This window comes from Symphalangus syndactylus, chromosome 4 (genome assembly GCF_028878055.3).
Source record: "Symphalangus syndactylus isolate Jambi chromosome 4, NHGRI_mSymSyn1-v2.1_pri, whole genome shotgun sequence".
Classification (NCBI taxonomy): Eukaryota; Metazoa; Chordata; class Mammalia; order Primates; family Hylobatidae; genus Symphalangus; species Symphalangus syndactylus.
The window spans coordinates 81,952,799-81,972,322 of NC_072426.2; the positions used below are offsets into that span (position 1 = coordinate 81,952,799).

The window sequence follows — 19,524 nt, forward strand, 5'->3', positions numbered from 1 at the left end:
GCCAGAGTGGTATGTGTGGGTCAGGGACAGGCATTTTACAGAGGGCCCAGGGAAGGCCTTAAAAAGGAGGTGATTTGTGATTAAAGACCTGAAGCAGGGAAAGGAGGGAGCGCTGTGGACATCTGGGGAAAGAGCCCTCCAAGGGAAGGAATAACCCTGACAGGAACAGGCTGGGTATGTGGAAGAAACAGTGTGATCAGAGCAGGGAGGAGAGGCAGTAGGAGGAGATGAGGTCAGAGAGACAATTAAGGGACAAGATCATCTAGGGAAGGGGTTGGCACACTATAGCCCTGCCATCCATTTTTTAAAATAGTTTTATGAGAACCACAACCATGTCCTTTGGTTTACATATTGTCTATGGCTACTTTCAAACTACCCCAGTAGTGGTAAGTAGTTGTGACACAGACCATTTAGCCCACAAAGCCTAAAATATTTACTATCCAGCCCTGTACAGAAAAGGTTTACCAACCTCTGCCTTGAAGAAATAGGGGCTAATTTTTCTCCATGGTAGGGAGTCTGGAGTAGGCAGTGCAGGGATGGTGCAGAAGCTCCATGATGTTAAGAAGGATCCAGACACCTTTGATCTTTATGCTCTGCCAGTCTCAGCATGCGGACATGTTGCTTTATGATCTCAACATGGCTGCCAATGTTCCAGACATTACACATAATGTCCTCATTTGAGACAGGCAGGCAGGAGAGACATCTGTTCTTTCTACCAGAAAAGCAAAAGTTATCTTCACCATCCCTCAGATCTCTTCTCCCCCAGCACACCTTCCCCTGTCTCTGCGTCCAGAAGTAGGTCGTAGTACGGCCACTTCTAGCTTCACTGAAAAAAAAGCTATGAAAAGGATTGTCAAGACTTACACAGCTGTTTTGTTTTTTTTTAACTGTAACCCACAGTAAGAGGCACACATAACTGAAACATAAACAATGCAAACAAAAAGTTCCACAAAACACAACTTATATTTACTATTTGTGCTGTACACTGATATTTTCCCTTGCATTTTTTAAGTACTAGTCACATCATCGACCAAATTAATTTCATGACCCACTATTGGGTTGTAAGTAGAGTATGAAAAATACAAGTGGGCATGAGCCATAACTAGGGGCTGGCATGTTGCTGCTACAGACAAGTTGGTTTTTCTCTCTCCTTTCCCTCCCTCTTTCCCTCCCTCCTTCTCTCTTTCTTCTCTTCCCCCTTCCCTCTTTCCTCCCTCCCTCCTTCCTTCCTCCCTTCCTTCCCTCCTTTCCTTCCTTCCTTCCTCCCTCCCTCTTTCCCTTTCTTCCTTCCTTCCTTCTTGTCCTTTTCCTTCTTTCCTATCTCTTTTTCTTTTTTCCAAAGAAGGAAATGGACATTGGCTGGCAACCAACAGTATCCGCAGCCTCCACCATAAGTGAGCTGGAGACCACACCCAGTTCTACTGAACACTGAAAGAAAAGGTGACCCTTCCTTCTGAGGGAACTGAGGATGCTGACAATGGACACCTGTGTCTGATGTAAAATGCAAGCACTCACAGCCATAAAAGAGAATAAAATCGTGTCCTTTGCAGCAGCATGGATGCGGCTGGATGCCATTATCCTAAGTGAACTAATGCAGAAATAGAAAATAAAACACCACATGTTCTCACTTACAAGCAAGGGCTAAATATCGGGTTCACCTAGACATAAAGATAAAAACAATAGACACTGGGGACTTCAAAAGTGGGAGAGAGACAGCGGGGCAAGGGGTGAAAAACTTCCTATTGGGTACTATGCTCACTATCTAGGTGACAAGATCAATCCCAAACCTCAGTACCACACGATGTACAATTGTAACAAACCTGCACATGTATCCCCTAAATCTAAAATAAAAATGGAAATTTAAAAAAATGCAAGCAGTAACACCAACTGCCCAGGAGTGCTGAGGGAATTGCATGGGATCCCCAATATAAAGCACTAGCATAGTGTCTGAGCCGTAATGGGTGCACAGGACACATGGGGTTGCTGTCCCAAACCCAGTCCTCACTCAGAGCCAGTCATGGCCCTGTGAAGAGCATTAATTAGGTCAGAGAGAACGATTCACACTCGAGTTCCAGAGAGCCCAGGGAAACTGTTATGTAACCCTGGTGCTATGTTTACTTCTCCTATCAGGAGTGATTAAATTCTTAGGATCTCATGCTCAGAGGTTGACAGTTATATTGAATTTTACCCACTTTTAAAAAACCTTTGGAAGCACCCAATTATTGGTCTCAGCTTTGATGAGGGCTGTGGAAGAGCAAATGTGTCATGACAAGTCACCAACCACAGGGACCCTCAGAGCTGTCAAAGGATGGGCCATTCTCCAAAAATTCAAGCAAATGCAGAAATGGGAGGGCCCCTGGACTGGGTATCTTCAGTCCTGTCACTTTTTGCAGGTGGGGGTTGCAACATAAGTCATACAGCAGCCATACAAGCATTAGCACAGCCCCTCTAAGTCGAGGTTCAGGGACCCATGAGACTCAAATCCTAGGCTGATTTTGGTGCATGTGGCCACCTGCATTTTCTAGAAGATCCATATCAGATTCTAAAATGGCCATGACACCCTTAAAATATTAGGAAACGCACATTGAATGAAACTAAAATGATTTATGTTAGGGGTGGGAGAGAATAGGTCCAGAGGTCAGAGCTGGGAATGGTGAGATGAAGCAGAAACTGCAAATGTTTTCCATCAGCCCCATCCCCCGCCTTGCCACCCCCACACCCCAGAAACACTGAACTGTTCCCAGTTCCCCAAATGGCCTGTGGTTTTCTGTCCTCTCTGCCTCCGTGCTGGCAAATATTCGTCCAGGAGGCAGTGACTGGGAGAGAAAGACTAACTTCTTCTTATTCACCAGATCGGATTTCTTAAACGATAAGGAGTTCTAAGAGGCCATGCCAAGCAAACAGCCAGACTGTACAAAGTTGCCCCTTGAGCAATAAATAGCAAATGCTCTGGGCTTCACTGATAAGCCTCCCCAGACTCCAAGCCCCACCAGGCATGCAGACAAGTGACGGCAGTGATTGCAGCGCCTGCGCAGCGGCCTTTGTTGGAAGTACAGGAGTCCGCGTTACCCCGCAAAGTCCCTGGCCGCCGCCCGCACACCGAACCTCTCGGGGCTGAGTCGGGCTGCTTTCTCCGCGCGTCCCGGGTCGCCCTCGGGAACTCAGGAGCGCGCGGCGCGCTGAGCAATGGCCTGGGGACACCTGGCAGATCGCAGGCCCCAAACCTTCCCCGCCGCCCCTCGGGTACCGCCCGGCGCCCGGACCCTACCGGCGTTCCCAGGGCGGGGCGGACGGGGCGGTGCCATTGGCCGGTGCGGTGTGAGGGGCGTGCTCGGGGCGGGACGGAGAGACCGGGGCGGCACCATTGGCAGTGCAGGGCGAGAGGCGGGGAGCGGGGCGGGGCAAGGGGGAGGGGCGGGGCTCGGGGCGGGCCTGGCCCCGTGCAGCTGAAGCCGGGGGTCAGCAGGCGCTGGAGGCGCAGCTCCGGTGCAAGCGAGGGCACGACACATGCAGTGGCTTCTGGACTGCGCGATGACTGGACGGTGAGTGATGAACGAGCAGGAGAATGCTTGGGCGTCCATGGAGCATCCCCTCCGACCCAGGACTGCCACCAGGCAGGGACGCTGAAGCCTGGGTACTTGTGCCCTTCGGCCGCAGCGCGCAGGGTCCCTCCCCCTGCCAGCCTGGCGCATTGCGGGCCTCGGGCTCATTGATGAGAGTGGGCACTGCGCCTGGCACCTCTGTTAAGCATTTTAGGGGCTACAACCTGAGCACGACAGGTGAGCGCGGCCATTGGCTACACCTTTTTTGTTCACCTTGTCCTTAGCCAGTTTCCTAGAAGCACTGATCCTAGAGTTGGGGAGAGAGCCTAGAGGCCTCTGGCACAACTCTGATTTCACTGATGGAAATCAAACGCCAAGATAATAGTAGCAGCGGGATCTGTCTCACAATCGCTGTCTGTAGAGGGCTTGCCTTGCTCTGGGCCAAGTGCTTTAACACTTGTTTAAAGCACTTTCGTTATCCCGTTTTGAGAAAACTGAGGCTTAAAGAGTTATAAAATTGTCCACCTTTACCGGATGAGTTGGTGATGGAGCCAGGATTTGAACCCAGGGCTTGCTGTGCCCCCGAGTCTCTGCTCTTCACCCCTAGTCTCGGAAGCTCAGCCTGCCTGCTGCCCTGCTCTTCTGGGCTCCTGACTCCGGTCCCGTCCTGCACTTCCCAATTCCAAAAGATGCCTCAGAGTTTTCATTAACCTGGCACGGCAGAGGGAGGGAGGCCTCCTCTCACACCAGAATCAGTGCCCAGGCCAGGGCCAGCACTTTCTTAAAACACAGTAAGGACAGCTTCAGGAGCCCCATTTCACATAGGAATTAAATAAGGTCACACAGCAAATAAGGGCTGGGCTTCTGGAATTTGAACCCAAGCAGGTTAGACTCCAAAGCTATGCTGTGCACTCACAGAAGAGCCCCTCGCTGGCTTTGCTGTAGTTTAACTGCCTACAGTACTAAGGTGTCAATCAGGATTTGTTGCCAGAAACCATTTTTTTTTTTTAAGTTAGAAGTGAATTGGTGAAGTAACAGGTAAACGTAGACCTTCCTGCCTTCTGTTCCTCTGTGTGGTTCCTTAGCTACTGCTGCCAGGACAGCAGGTTAGGGGAGAAGACAGGGAGGGAGAGGGTCAGAGGAGAAAGAGGAAGGGAGAGAAGAGGAGAGAGGAAACTCATTAAACTTGGGTTAAAAAAATGCTGGCCGGAAATTGTCATGGGCTGTTTCAGCACTTTGTCAGTGTATGTGAAGGCTGTTGTCATTAGTTCTAGCCATAATTCTCTCTGTGTGTAGTGCTGGTGATCTGACAATAAAAAGGTTGATGCCACAGATTAAAGTGTCTATCTGAAACTCAGGAGATGGGGCTGTATTTCCACCATGAAGCTCCAGTGGGTGGCCTGGAGGTCAAGAACAGAATCAAGGTCCAGGGTCCCCCTGGGTCAGGACCAAGTGGACCATGACAGATAACAAAGAACATGAACGAAACTTGGGTGTGTGTCAGAGTTCAGATTCTGGAAGTGCAAAGCCTCAAAGGGGAGACCCTAACTAGAGGGTCTGCCAGAAAGCCCTCTGCCCCAGGCCCCTGGGGTCTGGGGCCTGGTTTCAGGGGTCAACTCAGACTCTCTCCTCACTCATGGCCACTCCTGCAGGGAGGTCTCACATTCCCATGTCTGGGGCCCCACTGTCTCTCCAGAGCCCCCGACTCCCAGTGTCAATAAGAATAGTAATGGGAGCCTCTTTTCATTATGGGTGAGCCCCACACAAGGCCCATCTTACAGGTCTCCTCATTCGTCTTCACAGAAGTCATCGAGGATTATGGTTATTTAATTGATAAGGAGCCCAAGATTCAGAGAGGGAACTGGACTTGCTTAAGGTCACACAGCCAGGCAGTCACAGAGCAGAGCTTTGAACCCAGAGCCTTGCAAGGGCTCGGTGGTTATTCTCTCACAGATTATGTTTGGGGAAATTGTTTTAAAATAAAGAGAATCAAATAGGAAGTGGCTGCACTTCCTAAAGCTTCAACAGTTTTCTTATTTTTGTTAAAGAGAAACTTGTAGTTCCCAGGGTCTCCTTTTCTGGCTGTCCCACCTTCTTCCCTAGGATATACTGTTGAGGAAGAGGCTCGGAACCACCTCCCTTTGCCCTGCCTGACCTTGTGAAGCAGGGGTAGGGTGTCATTGAGCCCCCATAGCTGCAGTGCTGGGAAGAGCCCTGAAGACTCTATCAGCTGCCACAGCAGCTCTGGCTAAACTGAGGCCCAAGAGACGGTGCAACATGCTAGGATCACAGGCCAAGTTAATGCCACAGCAAAACTCACATGCAAGGCTCTACGACGTTCCTCTGCCTCCTCTTTCTTGCTGTGACAGGTTTCAGCAGGGATTCTAAACCTGGGATCTGGGGATCTGGGAGCACATGGACAAGAGCTGTCTCATCCCCCTGCAGTGATATGCAAATTGTGTGTGTGTGTGTGCACGTGCATGCAGACTGCAACAACATGCACATACATGCGTCTTCTGGGGAGAGTGCACTAAGCTTTCAAGAGACTCCAAAGGACTCTATGACCCAAAAGATTCTGAGACCCTTGTGTCTCACAGGGCCCTTGTGTCCCCAGCAGTGACATGTGGCACACAGGCCTGGGGCAGTGGACAGCACAGGTGAGGGCAGCCGTAGAGAGCCTCCAGAGCAGCCCTGCAGCAGCAGGCACCCAGAGGGGTCTGCTCCTCTGCATTGCACTCCCAGCCCCAGGCAATCAGGATATTGGCCAGTGCCCATTTTAAGCACATGTTTGGCCCGAAGACTATAGCTAAGAAGATATTTGTTTCTGTGGATCTTCTCTTCCATAGGTGGGAGGCAAGTCTGGTTGGTGGGGAAGTTGAGGAGTGGTTCAGGGGGTTCCAGGAGCAGAGAATGTATGTTTAAGGTGTAAGGGGGAGCAGGAGGACTGGAAATGGTTTTCTTGTCCCAAATTGCTTTGCCTTGAAACAAGGGCAGAAGCCAAAAGTCTTGCCCACTGGGAAGGCTGGTCTGTGATCTACATGGGTGCTCAGGGCCAGACTCTCAGAGGAAGGGGAGCTGTATCAGGGAGGCCTGGATGCTGCACTGGACTCAGAGAGACCTGTCAGTGAGATTCCAGGACCGCAGCGGGGAGTAAAGGTGAGCCGGGCCTGTGTGGTCAGCCCGGGGCAAGGCGGGAGTGGAAGTGGAGGGGAGCTCTGTGCCCGCCTCTCTTGGACTCCCCTGGTCTCCATCACCTCCACCTGGACAGTGCAGAGTCTTCTGGGGCAGGGAGGAGTGAGTTGAGTCAGAGGGATGATGGTGGGAGTGGAGAGGAGGGGTCTGGTGATTGGAACTGGGCAGCAGGAGGGGACAGCAGTGTGGAAGGAGGTGGGAGCAGCAGCTGCTGAGTCGCTGCCTGCCATCTACAACCAAACAGCCAGCTCTCACCACAAAAATGCTTGGCTGAGGGTACCCCCTCAGAGGCACCTGGTGCTGGCAGGCACTGCAACTTCTTCCCCGGCCAGGCTCCTGCCATTTGCTGGCTAACAGGTGCTAGGAGGGGCCTTTTAAAGGTTCATTGTCCTCTGTGCCCTGCTGCGGTTGTGGCTGGCATTCGAATGTGGTAGCCACAGACTGCAGCCAGGGACTTAGTCCCCCCAGGAATGCTGGCAGCGTGGCCTGCACCTGCTCTGTGGTCTGCACTTGCTGTCCTCCTCCAGTGGGGGCAGCTCAGGCCCCCAGCTGTGCCCCACACCCTTGTCCTCCTTTCTTTTGCTTCCCAGGTCACTTTCTTTATGACCTATTTGATTTAAATCATGCTGAAATAAGAAAATAAAAATCATAATTTCAGGAAATGTGAAAACAGAGGTAACCAAGCTCTCAGACTTCATAGACATGCTTAGAACATTTTAATTTGAGTGCCCGTATGTTTTCCCTTTTGCCAAGTGAGGACACCACATCTATGTTGGCCATGTTTTATGTAAGAAGGGACACTGTCAGAAGGAAAAGCAGGCAGCACAGTCTTAAAATAAAATGCTTTCAAGTGGACTCAATTTTGTGTCATGAAAGCCTCACTTCACTGGGCATATTCTGTTCCTTTTGCCACTGGCCTGTAGGAATTGGGCCCCGGGGGTGACTGGAAGAATCACAGTCACCACCTTCTGTAATAACTGTCCTCACAAACACAAAAAAGGAAAGAAGGCCCATGCCTAGCAGCTCTAAAGCCCCCGGCGGCCTTTGTCCCTCAGTAGCGACAGCAGGCTGCCTCTCTGCATGGCTGGCAGAGCAGCTGCTGAAGTGGAAAGGGTGAACAACTCACTGCTTGTTCACTGGGACAGGTAGCCGTGGCTGGCATGCTGCCCAGGGGGCCTCCTCTGGGATACAGAGAGCCCTGGCTGCAGCTGATCACTCTGGTTGAGGACAGAGTGTCCTCCAGCCTTGGAAACAGGCGTGGAGGCCTGAGCTGTGTCCTGGGACCTGGGGGAGGGGAACGGGCCCAGACAAAGAAAGCTGAACTTTCCCAGCAGAATGGCATGGCTGGGGGGAGGGGAGGGCCTGCTGGCCGACTTGGCCTGTCCAACTGCATCTGTCACTCTGTGGTTTTGAGCCTGAGCCTGAGTGGCAGGCCAGCCCCAGCCCATCCTCTCCTGACTCCTGCTGCCACCCATGCAGCCTTGCTTTAATCCATTTGTGTATTGGGCTTCTACCTAGGATCTAATTTCAAGATAAGGTTGTGCTGTTTACAAAAGACTGAAAAATACTCCGGCAGAGATTCTCAAAGTCCCCACCCAGTGCACTTGGAGATTCAATGCAGAAGGCTGTTCCAGGAAAATGCTCCAAATAGAGAGATGGCTCCCTTACCTCTCTTGTTGGGTGTGCATGTTCCCCCTTGCAGCTTGCTCCTGCCACAGCTGTCTTTCGGACACCTCTTAGGTACTCATGCAGCTTCCTGTAGATGTGATGTCAAAACGAATGAAATTCATCAAAATGAATGAAAGTCTGGTAAAGGGAATAGGGCGCAAGCACAGTGTTGAGATCTGCAGTGGAATTCTGTGAGTGATCCTGGAGCTCAGGGAAAACAGGTCTTCTTGTGGTGCTGGGTGTGAGAACCAGAGAGACCAAGTGACTTTTGTGGGAGCCATAGGCTCTTGGCCCCTTAAAGTTTCACTAAAAATCACAGACATGAGGTGGATTAATAGGAGAAAAGGCATACACATGTACTTCAGGTGCATGCATGGGAGCCTTCAGAATGATGGTCCAGCTTCCCAGTGAGTTACAGAGACTTATATACCATTTTCAGGTTACAGAAAGAATGGGGCTTAGATTCTGGTGAAACAGGCTATGGCAGGAGGAGAGGTTTGGCTAGTGAAAGTGACCTTGCTATGTAGATGAAGCCTCCCTCAGAGAGACTTTTAAAGGTGTGGATTCTCAATCTCTCCTGGATGTGGGGAAAGACCTGGAAAGGGGAGGGGCCTGGCTGCATTAATGGAGATTCTCTACAGATGCAAATTTTCCCACTGAAGACACTCTGCCAGCCACTTCTCTCAGGATGGGCAAGTGGCAGCCATTTAAGAATATGTCAAAGAAATATATGTTGGGGATAAAATATTTTCATCTCCTGGGCTGGGCACGGTGGCTCACGCTTGTAATCCCAGCACTTTGGGAGGCCGAGGCGGGCGGATCACGAGGTCAGGAGATGGAGACCACGGTGAAACCCCGTCTCTACTAAAAATACAAAAAAAAAATTAGCCGGGCATGGTGGCGGGCGCCTGTAGTCCCAGCTACTCGGAGAGGCTGAGGCAGGAGAATGGCGTGAACCTGGGAGGCGGAGCTTGCAGTGAGCCGAGATTGCGCCACTGCACTCCAGCCTGGGCGACAGAGCGAGACTCCATCTCAAAAAAAAGAAAAAAAATATTTTCATCTCCTTCCCTTGCTTAGGGCCATGAAGCTAATGAGTGCTAGAGGACACAGAAATGTGTGCCTCTCTCAAAGGAGAGACTCTCTTTGTGTGGAGCCGAGGTTCCCACCCTGTAAGGCTCAGGACCCAGCCCAGCAAGCTGGAAGAGGCTCCCTTTGCTGCAGTGAGCCCTGAGCCACCTCCCTCAGCCTTGCTCGCTGACCCCCCTGCCCTCCTCCCCTGGGATGGTGTGCTCGGTTCTCTGCCCCAGCTGTTTACCCTACAAGCCCACCTTGCCCTTTATCCCTTCACTTTGCCATCTGCAGTCTAGGACTCCCCTTTACTTTCCTCCTGGTTTCTCTCCTCTGAGCAGCCACCCCCAGCTGGTGCCATTCAATCATGGCTGGAGACACTCAGCACATTGGTTGTGTCCTATAAAAAAGCAGGCGTGCAGGGGAAAAGCACTCCTGAAGGCCAGCAAGGGAGAACCATGCTTTTCAAGTAGTATTACCCAGAGCCCTAGGAGACAACGCTGTCTGCCACCACCTCACTGTCAACCATGGCAATCCCCTTTAATCTGTTTTGCATACATTTTCTATTTGAACAAAGAGTTCCACAGTTAAGAAAATTTCAAACCCATTGGAGGTCAATATTCTTGTTGTACAGATGGGAAAATTAAGGCCCAGAGAGGAGAAGGCATGCAATGAAGCACCCCAGAGCTCTTTAGAAGGCATCTTCTATGAATAAGTAACCACTGCCTGACTTATGGGAAATTCCACTTCTAAGTGTTCCTACTACATATGGCAAAATGAACTTCTTCCCCACACGCTATAGGAGACCGGAAGTAAATGTAAATCATGCCGTGTCGTGAATCAGAAGTCACAAACTGGAGCCTCACTGTCCAGTGGACTAGGAGGGGTCCCCAAACACTGGTGGAACTTCGACCCCAGCTGATGTCCAGGCTCTTGACTCCTTGAATTCCTTCCCATACAAGTCAGAAAATAGTGAAAGTACACACTCGAGAAGGGAGAGTGTGCAAGGGGGTTGGGAGCTGCTGCCTTTATGAGTTTCTTTAACCAAGGAGTGCAATATCCAAGAAGATTCCTGGAAAAAGGTGGAACTTTCTCGAAACTGTGGTGCTACCCATTTTTACATCAAATATGGGTGTTCTGGAACTGTCACGGTGCCTATGGGTGTGTGATTTAGCATCCCAGAGAGTTGCCTAGTTAATGAGCATATAGAGAGGTCCTAGAAGAAACCTAGGTCGAATCCAGCACCATGTTGGGTTCAGTTGGTCTTAGCCAGCTTGGCCCACACGCTGATTTTTTTAGAGTCTTATGACCCCTAGCTTCTTATGACCCCTATTTTAACAGTTTCCTTTTGCTGGTCATGTGAAATGGCTGCCTGGAATTTTCTATTCTCCTGCGACCATCTGTATTATTTCTGTATCACGACTAGGTGTATCTGTCTTGCAAAGGTGTTTAGTTTATTTATAAACATATTTAAATATAAAGTATTACATTAAATATATGTTGTTTTGATTGGATTACATATTGCATGAGACTTGGTCTGGGTTATGCTGCAGTAACAAATCCCTGATACACCAGTGGCTTGTCACGGCAGAGTCTCTCTCAGTCCATAGTCCATATCCAGTGTGTCCCTCTCAGTCCATATTCAGTGTGGGTTGGCAGACGGTTCTGGTCCACAGTCACTCAGGGACCCAGGCTGACCATCGATAGCTGCACGTGGCTTGAAACACATGGCTTTCTGGGTCACCACAGTGGAGACAGGAGAACTGGAGGGTTGTGCACTGGCTCTTAAAGCTGCTGGCCTAGAAGGGACCCACAACACTTTTGTTCACAGCTCAGTGGTCAGAATGAGGCCCACAGCCCCAGCTAGCTGCAGAGGGCCGGGGTGGTGAGCGATCACACGGGCATTCCAGGGACAGGGCATTCCAGGGACAGTGCATGCCTCTGCCAGCCAGCCACCTTTCAGTAGTGAAATATAGCCCAGAAAAATCCAGATTCCTGGCTTCTTATGAAACGCCGAAAGAGTTGCCCCGTCAGAGAAGGAATGTGCCCCCCATTTCCCATGGACCCCGTGACGAGTGTCCCTCAGTGGAGTCACCTCCGTGGCCGTCGGAGACTTTTATATTATTTATTCCTGCTGTATGTGCACAGCTCTGGAAGAGTAGGCTTGGAGGGAGTCTAGAAGCTTCTTGTATTTATTCAGCAATTTAACAACCATGTATGGACTTCCTGCGATGTGCCAGGCTTATGCTTGAGGCTGGAAACTAGTGGAAAAGCACCCCCCGCCCCCACTCCCACCGTGCTCCTGTTCTCCTGGGAGGGAAGTCTAAACAAGAGCTGGGTTCTGCAGGGCCCAGTGGGGAAATGGGAAGAGACGATGGGGCAGAGAGGGGCTGCCCCAACATGGACTGGGGCTTTTCTGGCAAGGGTTTCCAGGAGGAGCTAACATCAGAGGACAGGAGTAGTTCTGGGTTCTGAACAGAGAACAGCACTACAAAAGCCCTAAGGGAAAAAAAGCATAGGGCCCCTTAGGGGAGCCGTGAGCAGTTCAGTGAGCCCAGGGCTTAGAGCAGGAAGTTGGGGTGGAAGCTGGATACAGAGGAAGGCAAGATAAAAAAAACACCGCCTGTTATTCTGGGGTAAATCCAGCCCTTCCTGTAATGAGTTTGCTGAAAGCAAGACTTCGTTATGCTGAAGACCCACAGAAGCAGTGTGGGCTAAGAAACCCAGTTCCATGGCTCACCCTGGGCTGCACTAGGCTTCTGCCTTGCAAGTATATGAGGAACTACCCAGAGAGGGGAGCAGATCACTTTTTCCACAGGCAAGCAGAGGTGCCGAGGAACTGAAACTTTATGTTGAAATCCCTGTTGCCTGGCCAAGAAAAATGCAGCAATAAGTCCCCGGCTCCACGCCTTGCTGCTGGGGGCCTGACATCTCTCCAGGCCCTGAGGTGCCTAACTCTGGAGCAAGGCAGAGGGGAGGTATGGATAGGATGATCCTGAGGTCATCAGGAAGCCCACTCCCTCAAATCCTTCCCCTTCTCCAGGCCAACTGTATTTCCCTGCCTCTTGCGTCACAGGCTCATGCAGGACTGATGCTAGCACAGAGGGCAGGTTTGTCACATTTGTGGGTGTCAAGCAAGGAGGGAGAGAGCAAACTGGACTGGTCCGAGTGAGTGCCTGAGGGGATAGGCATTCTGCAGGGACGGGCTCTGAGGACATTAATAAATACGACAGCAGGGGGAGTTGAGCTTGAGCCCCCCACCCCCCCGTGGCATTTGCACACACTCGGGTCGGGAAGACATTATGGGTTTGTGTGAACAGATGTGGGGGAGTTGTGAATGAGCAGAGCTCTGTCGTGGGAAGGATGTGGTGTGGCCCCAGGCTGTGCCCCCTCCCAATGTGTCCTAACACCCCCAGCCCTGAGCTGCAACTTGGGAGATGGAAGGTGGAGGCAAGGTCAGCACTGGAGTGTGTGTGTGTGTGTGTGTGTGCATGAGATTGTGTGTGTTTGCATGTATGTGTGTGTGCATGTGGGCGTATGTGTTAAGTGTGAGTGTGTGTGTTGAGTGTGTGTGTGCATGTGATTGTGTATGTGTGTGCATATGTGTGCATGTGAGCGTATGTGCTAAGTGTGAGTGTGTGTTGAGTGAATATGTGTGTGCATGACTGTGTATGTGTATGCATGTGTTTTTATGTGTGTGTGTGTGTGTATGAGTGTATGTGAGTGTGTGTGTGTGTGTGTGTGTGTGTGTGTGTGTGAAGCTTTACCTCTCTGCCCAGCATGTAGGAGGCCTTGATAAGAGTCCTTGGCCACATTGACATGGGGGAGAGAGAGGAACAGGAAGCTGTGCAGATGCCAACAGGATCGAGAAAGCTCTGGGGGATTTCCTGCCTGTGAAAGAAAACTGGGCAGGGCAGGAGCGGCTCCTCAAACCAGTCAAGGCTGTGCATGGAAAGAGGGAACAGTATGTGTGTGGAACAGTGTGTGTGAACAGCGTGTGTGTGGATCCACTAATGATCCTGTGGGCTTGAGATTACCTTGTGGCACAGACGAGGAAAGGAAGGTTTGGGGGTTTAAGTCACTGCCCGTGATCGATACAGAGAAGGTACTAAGAGACCAGAATCAGGGGTCCGAATGCTTGTGCTGGAACAGTGGCTTTGTTGCTTACTTGCTGGTAATCCTGGGCAAAGTGCTTCAGCTCTTGTCCCTGTCTTCTCATCTGTAAAATGGGAATATGGTGATACCTCACAATATTGTTGTAGGGACTGGAGGAGATAACTCAGAGAAGATGCCAACCGTCTACAGCACATAGGGAACACACTGCCGACTAACCCACTGCCGGGACAGCCAGTGATGGGCCACTGCCTGGCTGAGTGGGAAGGCAGGAGAGAGGCCCAGGGTAGCTCTGGAGGATTGCAGGAGCAAACGAGGCAGAAGGCTTTAGTCAGGCGGTCCCTGCCAAGGGAAGGGAGCACGTAGTCTAAAATGCTTAGGAGATGGATCTGGATTCTTGGGGATTATGGAGAGTCTTCTGGGGTGGGCGGCTGAAAGGACCAGTGTCACTGGCTCAGCATGACCTTGCCCAACCAAGGGCAGCTTGGCTGACATGTGGCCATGTGGGTCTGGGCCAGACCCTTTCAGCCGCAGCCACCTTATGCCAAGGCGGTGTGATGCCAAGGCCGATGGTGTCTGTGCCAGGGCTGCGGGTGTTGGGTGCTGCACTGGCCAGCACTCCTCCGGCTCACCTGTCTGTCCACCCTTCCTTGTCTTCCCAGCAAGTAACTTCTAGGTCTGCAGACAAGAGGAAGAGAAGATGAAGGAAGATTGTCTGCCGAGTTCTCACGTGCCCATCAGTGACAGCAAGTCCATTCAGAAGTAAGCCTTGGTGTGCAGGTTGGGTGGAGGAGTCTTCACATTTGCCATCCCCCTCATCCTGGGCAGCCTTTAGGTGGAGGGGTTCTGAGCACTTGTTCAGATATCTGATGGGGTGTCCTGGGGGACACTGATGGGGTGCTTCTTTCTGAGCCTGTCCAATAGGGGATCCCCAAGCCACACATGACCATGGCTGGGAGGCATGGGCAATAGAAAAGAGGCTCCAGATGGCAGGCACTTTATAGGAAGTAAGTGTGTACAGGGCCTTATTATAACTTTTACATGGATCGCATGTTGACAAATACTAATTTAGATATATTGAGTTCAATAAAATGTGTTATTAATGCCAATTTCACCTGTTTCATTTTCCCCTCTGTATTAGGCCATTCTTGTGTTGCTATAAAGAAATACCTGAAGCTGGGTAATTTACAAAGAAAAGAGGTTTAGTTGGCTCACGGTTCTGGAGGCTTTACAGGAAGTATGGTGCTGGCATCTGCTCGGCCTCCAGGGGTGCCTCAGGGAGCCTCCAGTCATGTTGGAAGGCGAACGGGGAGCAGGCACTTCACATGGCGAAAGCAGGAGCAACAGAGAGGGAGTGGAGGGCGGTGCCACACACTTTTAAACGACCAGACCTCGTGTGAACTCAGAGCGAGAGCTCACTCATCACCACAGGGATGGCCCAAGCCACTCATGAGGGATCTGCTCCCATGATCCAAACACCTCCCACCTGGCTCCACCTCCAACACTGGGAATTACAATTCCACGTGAGATTTGGGCACATCCAAACCATATCACCTCCTAACATGTACTAGAAGATTGAAATTACCAGTGTGGCTCACATCCCACGTCTGTTGGCCCCGCTGCCCCACAAAGCCCAGCTTGGGTTCAGGCAGCTGTCCAGGCCTCCCCTTCCTCCAACATTAGCCAGGGCTGTGGCTTTCCCTTCGGGAAGGGAGACAGCATTGAGGGAAAGTGGCTTACTGCAGACTTCAGGGCCTTACTCACAGGACCATCACCTTCCGCTGTGCCTTTGGAAAGTCAGGGTGGAGAAGAAGGAGGCACCCCTCAGGGTGGCCCACAGCAGCCACAGCAGGCCTTGTAGGAAGTGATATGGGGAAAAGCAAGAGGCTACACAATGCCAAAAGCAAGTCCAGGGCATTTACTGTGAGGAAGCAATGCAGGTGGAGGGCAGGGAGGCTGCCAGGGCCTTACCTGTGATAGTGAAAGTGTCGGCACCCTGGACATCCTGGACCAGACGCAGGCCTGTCCCGTGAGTCTCGCCTCCTCCTCAGTCCCACCCCCGTGCCCCCCACCAGGGCCATGTGCAAAACCATCCAGGTGCATCGCGACGGCACAGTCTGGTCTCCTCTGGTTATGCCTGGCCGGCGAGAAGGGTGCTGTCACACTCCTGTCACAAATGAGGAATCAGAGGCCAGCGAAGCCAAAGGTCAGAAGTTGAGGCCCTGCCACACCCCAGGAGTACATGTGTGTCTTTCCCTTTCTAGGTCGGAGCTCTTAGGCCTGCTGAAAACCTACAACTGCTACCATGAGGGCAAGAGCTTCCAGCTGAGACACCGAGAGGTGAGCCTGTTGCTCTTGTTCATGGGGTCACCATGTACCCTGGGAGGCCCTGCCTGACATCTGTTGTTTCAGGGTAATGATGAAGACCATCCCCTTCACTTTCAGCAGTGACCCAGTTTGGACAATAAATTATATGGTCACTTTCATCACTCACCTCTGACCCTGAGCCAGGGACCAGGTTACCAGCAGCCAAGTCATCTCCCTTGCAGAGGGTCAGCGCATCCCTTCCAGAGTTCCCAGTGGCAGAAATCACCTTGGGGGTCTTCCCCCTTCCCCCTTCCCCCGAGACCTTTTTCCATGTGAACTGCTGCTGAGAGCAGGTCCTTCCTCCGCCCATCACACCACTCAGCAGACAAGAGGAGTCAGTCCCTCTCTGTTCCCTGCTGGTCCCGCCACTTATCTGCAGGGTCTCACCTGTGGCCCCTGGTCCCCAGCGCTCTCATTTGTAAAGTGGGGTGTGGGGCTACACAGGGGCTTACAGGCTCAGATGTTCACAGCAGGCAGCGCAGGTGTGGGGAGTGGGTCCCCACTCAAGGAGTCAGCCGCCCATCAGATCAAACCATCCCTACTGTGCAGGACCGTGGGCCTGGTGCAGCCAGACCCTTTTTGATTTTTCAAAAGAGGATAGATTATTTGGAATTTCATGAGGAGTTTCCCAAATCTTGAAACATCATGTGGGCTAAATACATGTCTGATGCCAAACACAGCCCTTGGGCACTGGCTGGACTCTGCAGGGCCTAGGCTTGGGGGACCACCCACTGGGCAGGGCAAGTGGAGCCCTAGTCTTGCAGTCATTCACATCCTCTGATGTTTCATGCAGGAATCTTGGTTGGGCTTTGTGGCCCTATCTTGGTCTAATTCAACATAGTTGTACCGCCTAATGGCAAGTCTTATCGTGGTAAGGCTGTTTCTTGGGGGGGTTCTGAAGTTGAGATTGGGTTGGCTCCCGGACTTTCTCCCATCCATCAGCGTCTGACCAAGGCTGATGGATTCCAAGTGCTGCTCTGTTGTTGAACACAGGAATGGGCAGGGCAGCCCCAGGAAACCCAAGACCTCCTCACTAGTCCTAGTCCTCCCTCTTCAGTAACTCAGACACCCTTCTACAGCTCCCAGGCCAGAGCTAGCCCAGGCATCCAGGCAGCTCTGGGCAGCCAGGGGTTGCCAGACAGTGGCAGATCAGAGGGCCGGCCAGAACCTGCTGCCAGACGGCCTCAGCCAGCCCCTGAGGCGTCCCCTCGGCCGGCCAGGCCAGACGTCACACCCTTCAGGAGCTTCTGGCTCCTGGTCCAAGCTGTGCTGGGCTACCTGTGACCACCAGGCATGGTACAAACCTCACACTCTGCCTCCTTGACCTGCCCAGGCCACGAGGCCCCACAGCTTGCTCCCTTCCCTCTCCTGCCAACCCACCTCCTCACGCTCGCTTCTGTGACACCTGTCTCACCCTGCCTGCCCCCATCCTGCACTCCCCAGGCCAGGCACCCTGTGGGTCCCTGTGCAGAGTTGGTGGGTGACTTAAGCAGCAGGTGTAGGCCTGGAGAGAGTTGGGGTGAGTCCTCAGTCCTGAGCTCCAGTGTGCTGGGCAGAGGGAGGCATTGGGGAGATGGTGATGGCGCCACAGGGATTTCCTCCTGTGCTGTTAACACACGCCACTTCGTATCTCCTGGTGGAGGCCTGGGGTGTGGTCACTGCTCTTCTTCAGCTCTGGCTGTTCAGGGGATTGATCTAAATCCCAGGTGGCTCCCCACAGGTGGTCCAAGCACCAGCTGCCCTGGGAACTGGTTAGATATGCAAATTCCTACCACGCCCCTCTCCCAGCCTGCTGAACCGAAAACACTTAGTCCTCCTGTCCAAGTTTAACGAGCCCTCCAAGGCATTGTGGTGGAAGGTCAAGTTTGAAAACCACAAGTAAGAGCTTAGTTTTGGCACTCGGGATTCCCCAAGATAATCCCCTCTGTAGGAACAGTTGTCGGGGGCAGGGGCGCGGGAGCGGGAAGCCCCAAGAGCCTCCTGCGTTTGTGGTTTGTGTGTGTTGGTGTGGGCTGCGGGACAGCCCACATAGAGAAGTAGGGGACTCTCAGGCTGGGAAGAGGTGTTCTTGACAGCCCTTAATGATAGAAAGTTAACCCACCAGGGGGATTTTCCTGTCCCTAACGCTGAAGAAAGTGTAAGGGTTTGACCTGGTCTCCATGGAGCCAGAAAGTACCTTTCAGGAAACCTCTGTAGCCTTAACAGCCCAGGGGGTACCAGCCTGAAGAAGTGTGTGTTTTTGCTGGGTCACAATCACCACATAAGACGACGCTTTAGGCTGTGACGCTGATAGGCACAACTGGTCCTTGCGGCACCAAGCCCCTCCAGGTCTCACTGCCACCCTGTGATGCACCCACTACAACCTCCTGGGCCACTGGGCACTTGCTGCAGGGGCAGGGCCATCCCAGGCCAGTCTCTCCTCAGGCACCACAGGCCCCAAGGGCTGGGCAGACAAGAGGAACGGACACTTCCCCGGGGAACCTCCAATGCACCAGGCACTTTGCCTCTCTTTTGTTTAACGTAAGGTGATATAGGAATGATTATTTTCCAGGCAAAGAGATGGAGGCTCCCAGAGTTTAAGTCTCTAGTCCAAGGTCACGTTGCAGTAAATGAAAGGTGCTGGCCATGGCCCCAAGCTCACAGCCACTTACAAAACAGCAATACCATTTCCAGCATTAGGCTTTGGAGGTCTCCACCCAGTATCAGTGAACAGGTCTCAGGGACACAGGGAGCTGTTTGTTGCCCTTGAGCCCCAAGCTAAGGGGCTCTCAGGCTGGCGAGGGACTCACGACCCGGGGCGCGCTCCCAGAGCCGCCTGAAAGAGACGGCCCCCCCCCCCCGTGTTGTCACTGCCCCTCACCCGCAGCACCGGCAGCCTGAGCAGTACGGTTTGGGGTGCCTTCTCCTCCACTGTCTCATCCTACTTCTCCGAAGGTGGGCAGGGCCACGCCCTGGGGCCAGCGTCACGCCCTGGGGCCAGCGTCTCCTTGTGAGCCTTCTCCCGGCTTCCGAGGGGCTAGAGGAGGGATACCTTCTCTGGAGGCTGAGGCGCCGACTTCCTGTATCATGAACCTCGCCTTTGGGATAATTTTGCTTGTATTACAACAAAAAGCCTGAGCAACAAGGAACAGTCTGTGCCTTTTGAAGATGGCAAAGGGCTTTAGCCAGGCTGGCTGGTATCTCAAAAGAAAAAAGGACCGCCGGGAAATGACCTCGTGTAAACCCATGGCTCTGGACAAGCAAGTGAGCCCCAGGCGGCAGGACCTTTTCTGGGTGCTGTGCGTCGGCCCGGCCCGCCTGGGGCGCGGCTCCGAGGCTCGGGGGCGCCCCCTGGTGACCGCGGGCGCTCTCCACATCCAGTCCCGCTCCTCGGCTCCTGGGACCCCTCAGCAATGCGAGAAACGGAAGGGGCTTCCCCTGGTCCGGGGGCTCTGTCTCTCCCAGGGGTGCGGAAAACCAGCATCCCGCCTTGAGAGAGTTGCCCCGTCCCCTCTCCGAAGGCCTGGCAGACCACTGGCCCCCGAAGTGATTGGCCAGCCCCACGAACATCCGTTTTCTGGGAGCCGCAAAGCGC

At 52.6% G+C, this 19,524-nt stretch overlaps 1 protein-coding gene across 1 annotated transcript in view; it reads left to right on the plus strand.

The window, feature by feature from the left end:
- Positions 1-3,398: 3,398 nt before the first annotated feature.
- The window catches only part of RASSF4 (Ras association domain family member 4), a 35,798-nt gene continuing 19,672 nt past the window's right edge, over positions 3,399-19,524 (plus strand). The window contains exons 1-3 of the mRNA XM_055275264.2: positions 3,399-3,542; positions 14,246-14,345; positions 15,848-15,923. Of these exons, the coding sequence (XP_055131239.1) occupies positions 14,284-14,345; positions 15,848-15,923 (138 nt within the window). The 5' untranslated portion in view covers positions 3,399-3,542; positions 14,246-14,283. The remainder of the gene's footprint in view (positions 3,543-14,245; positions 14,346-15,847; positions 15,924-19,524) is intronic.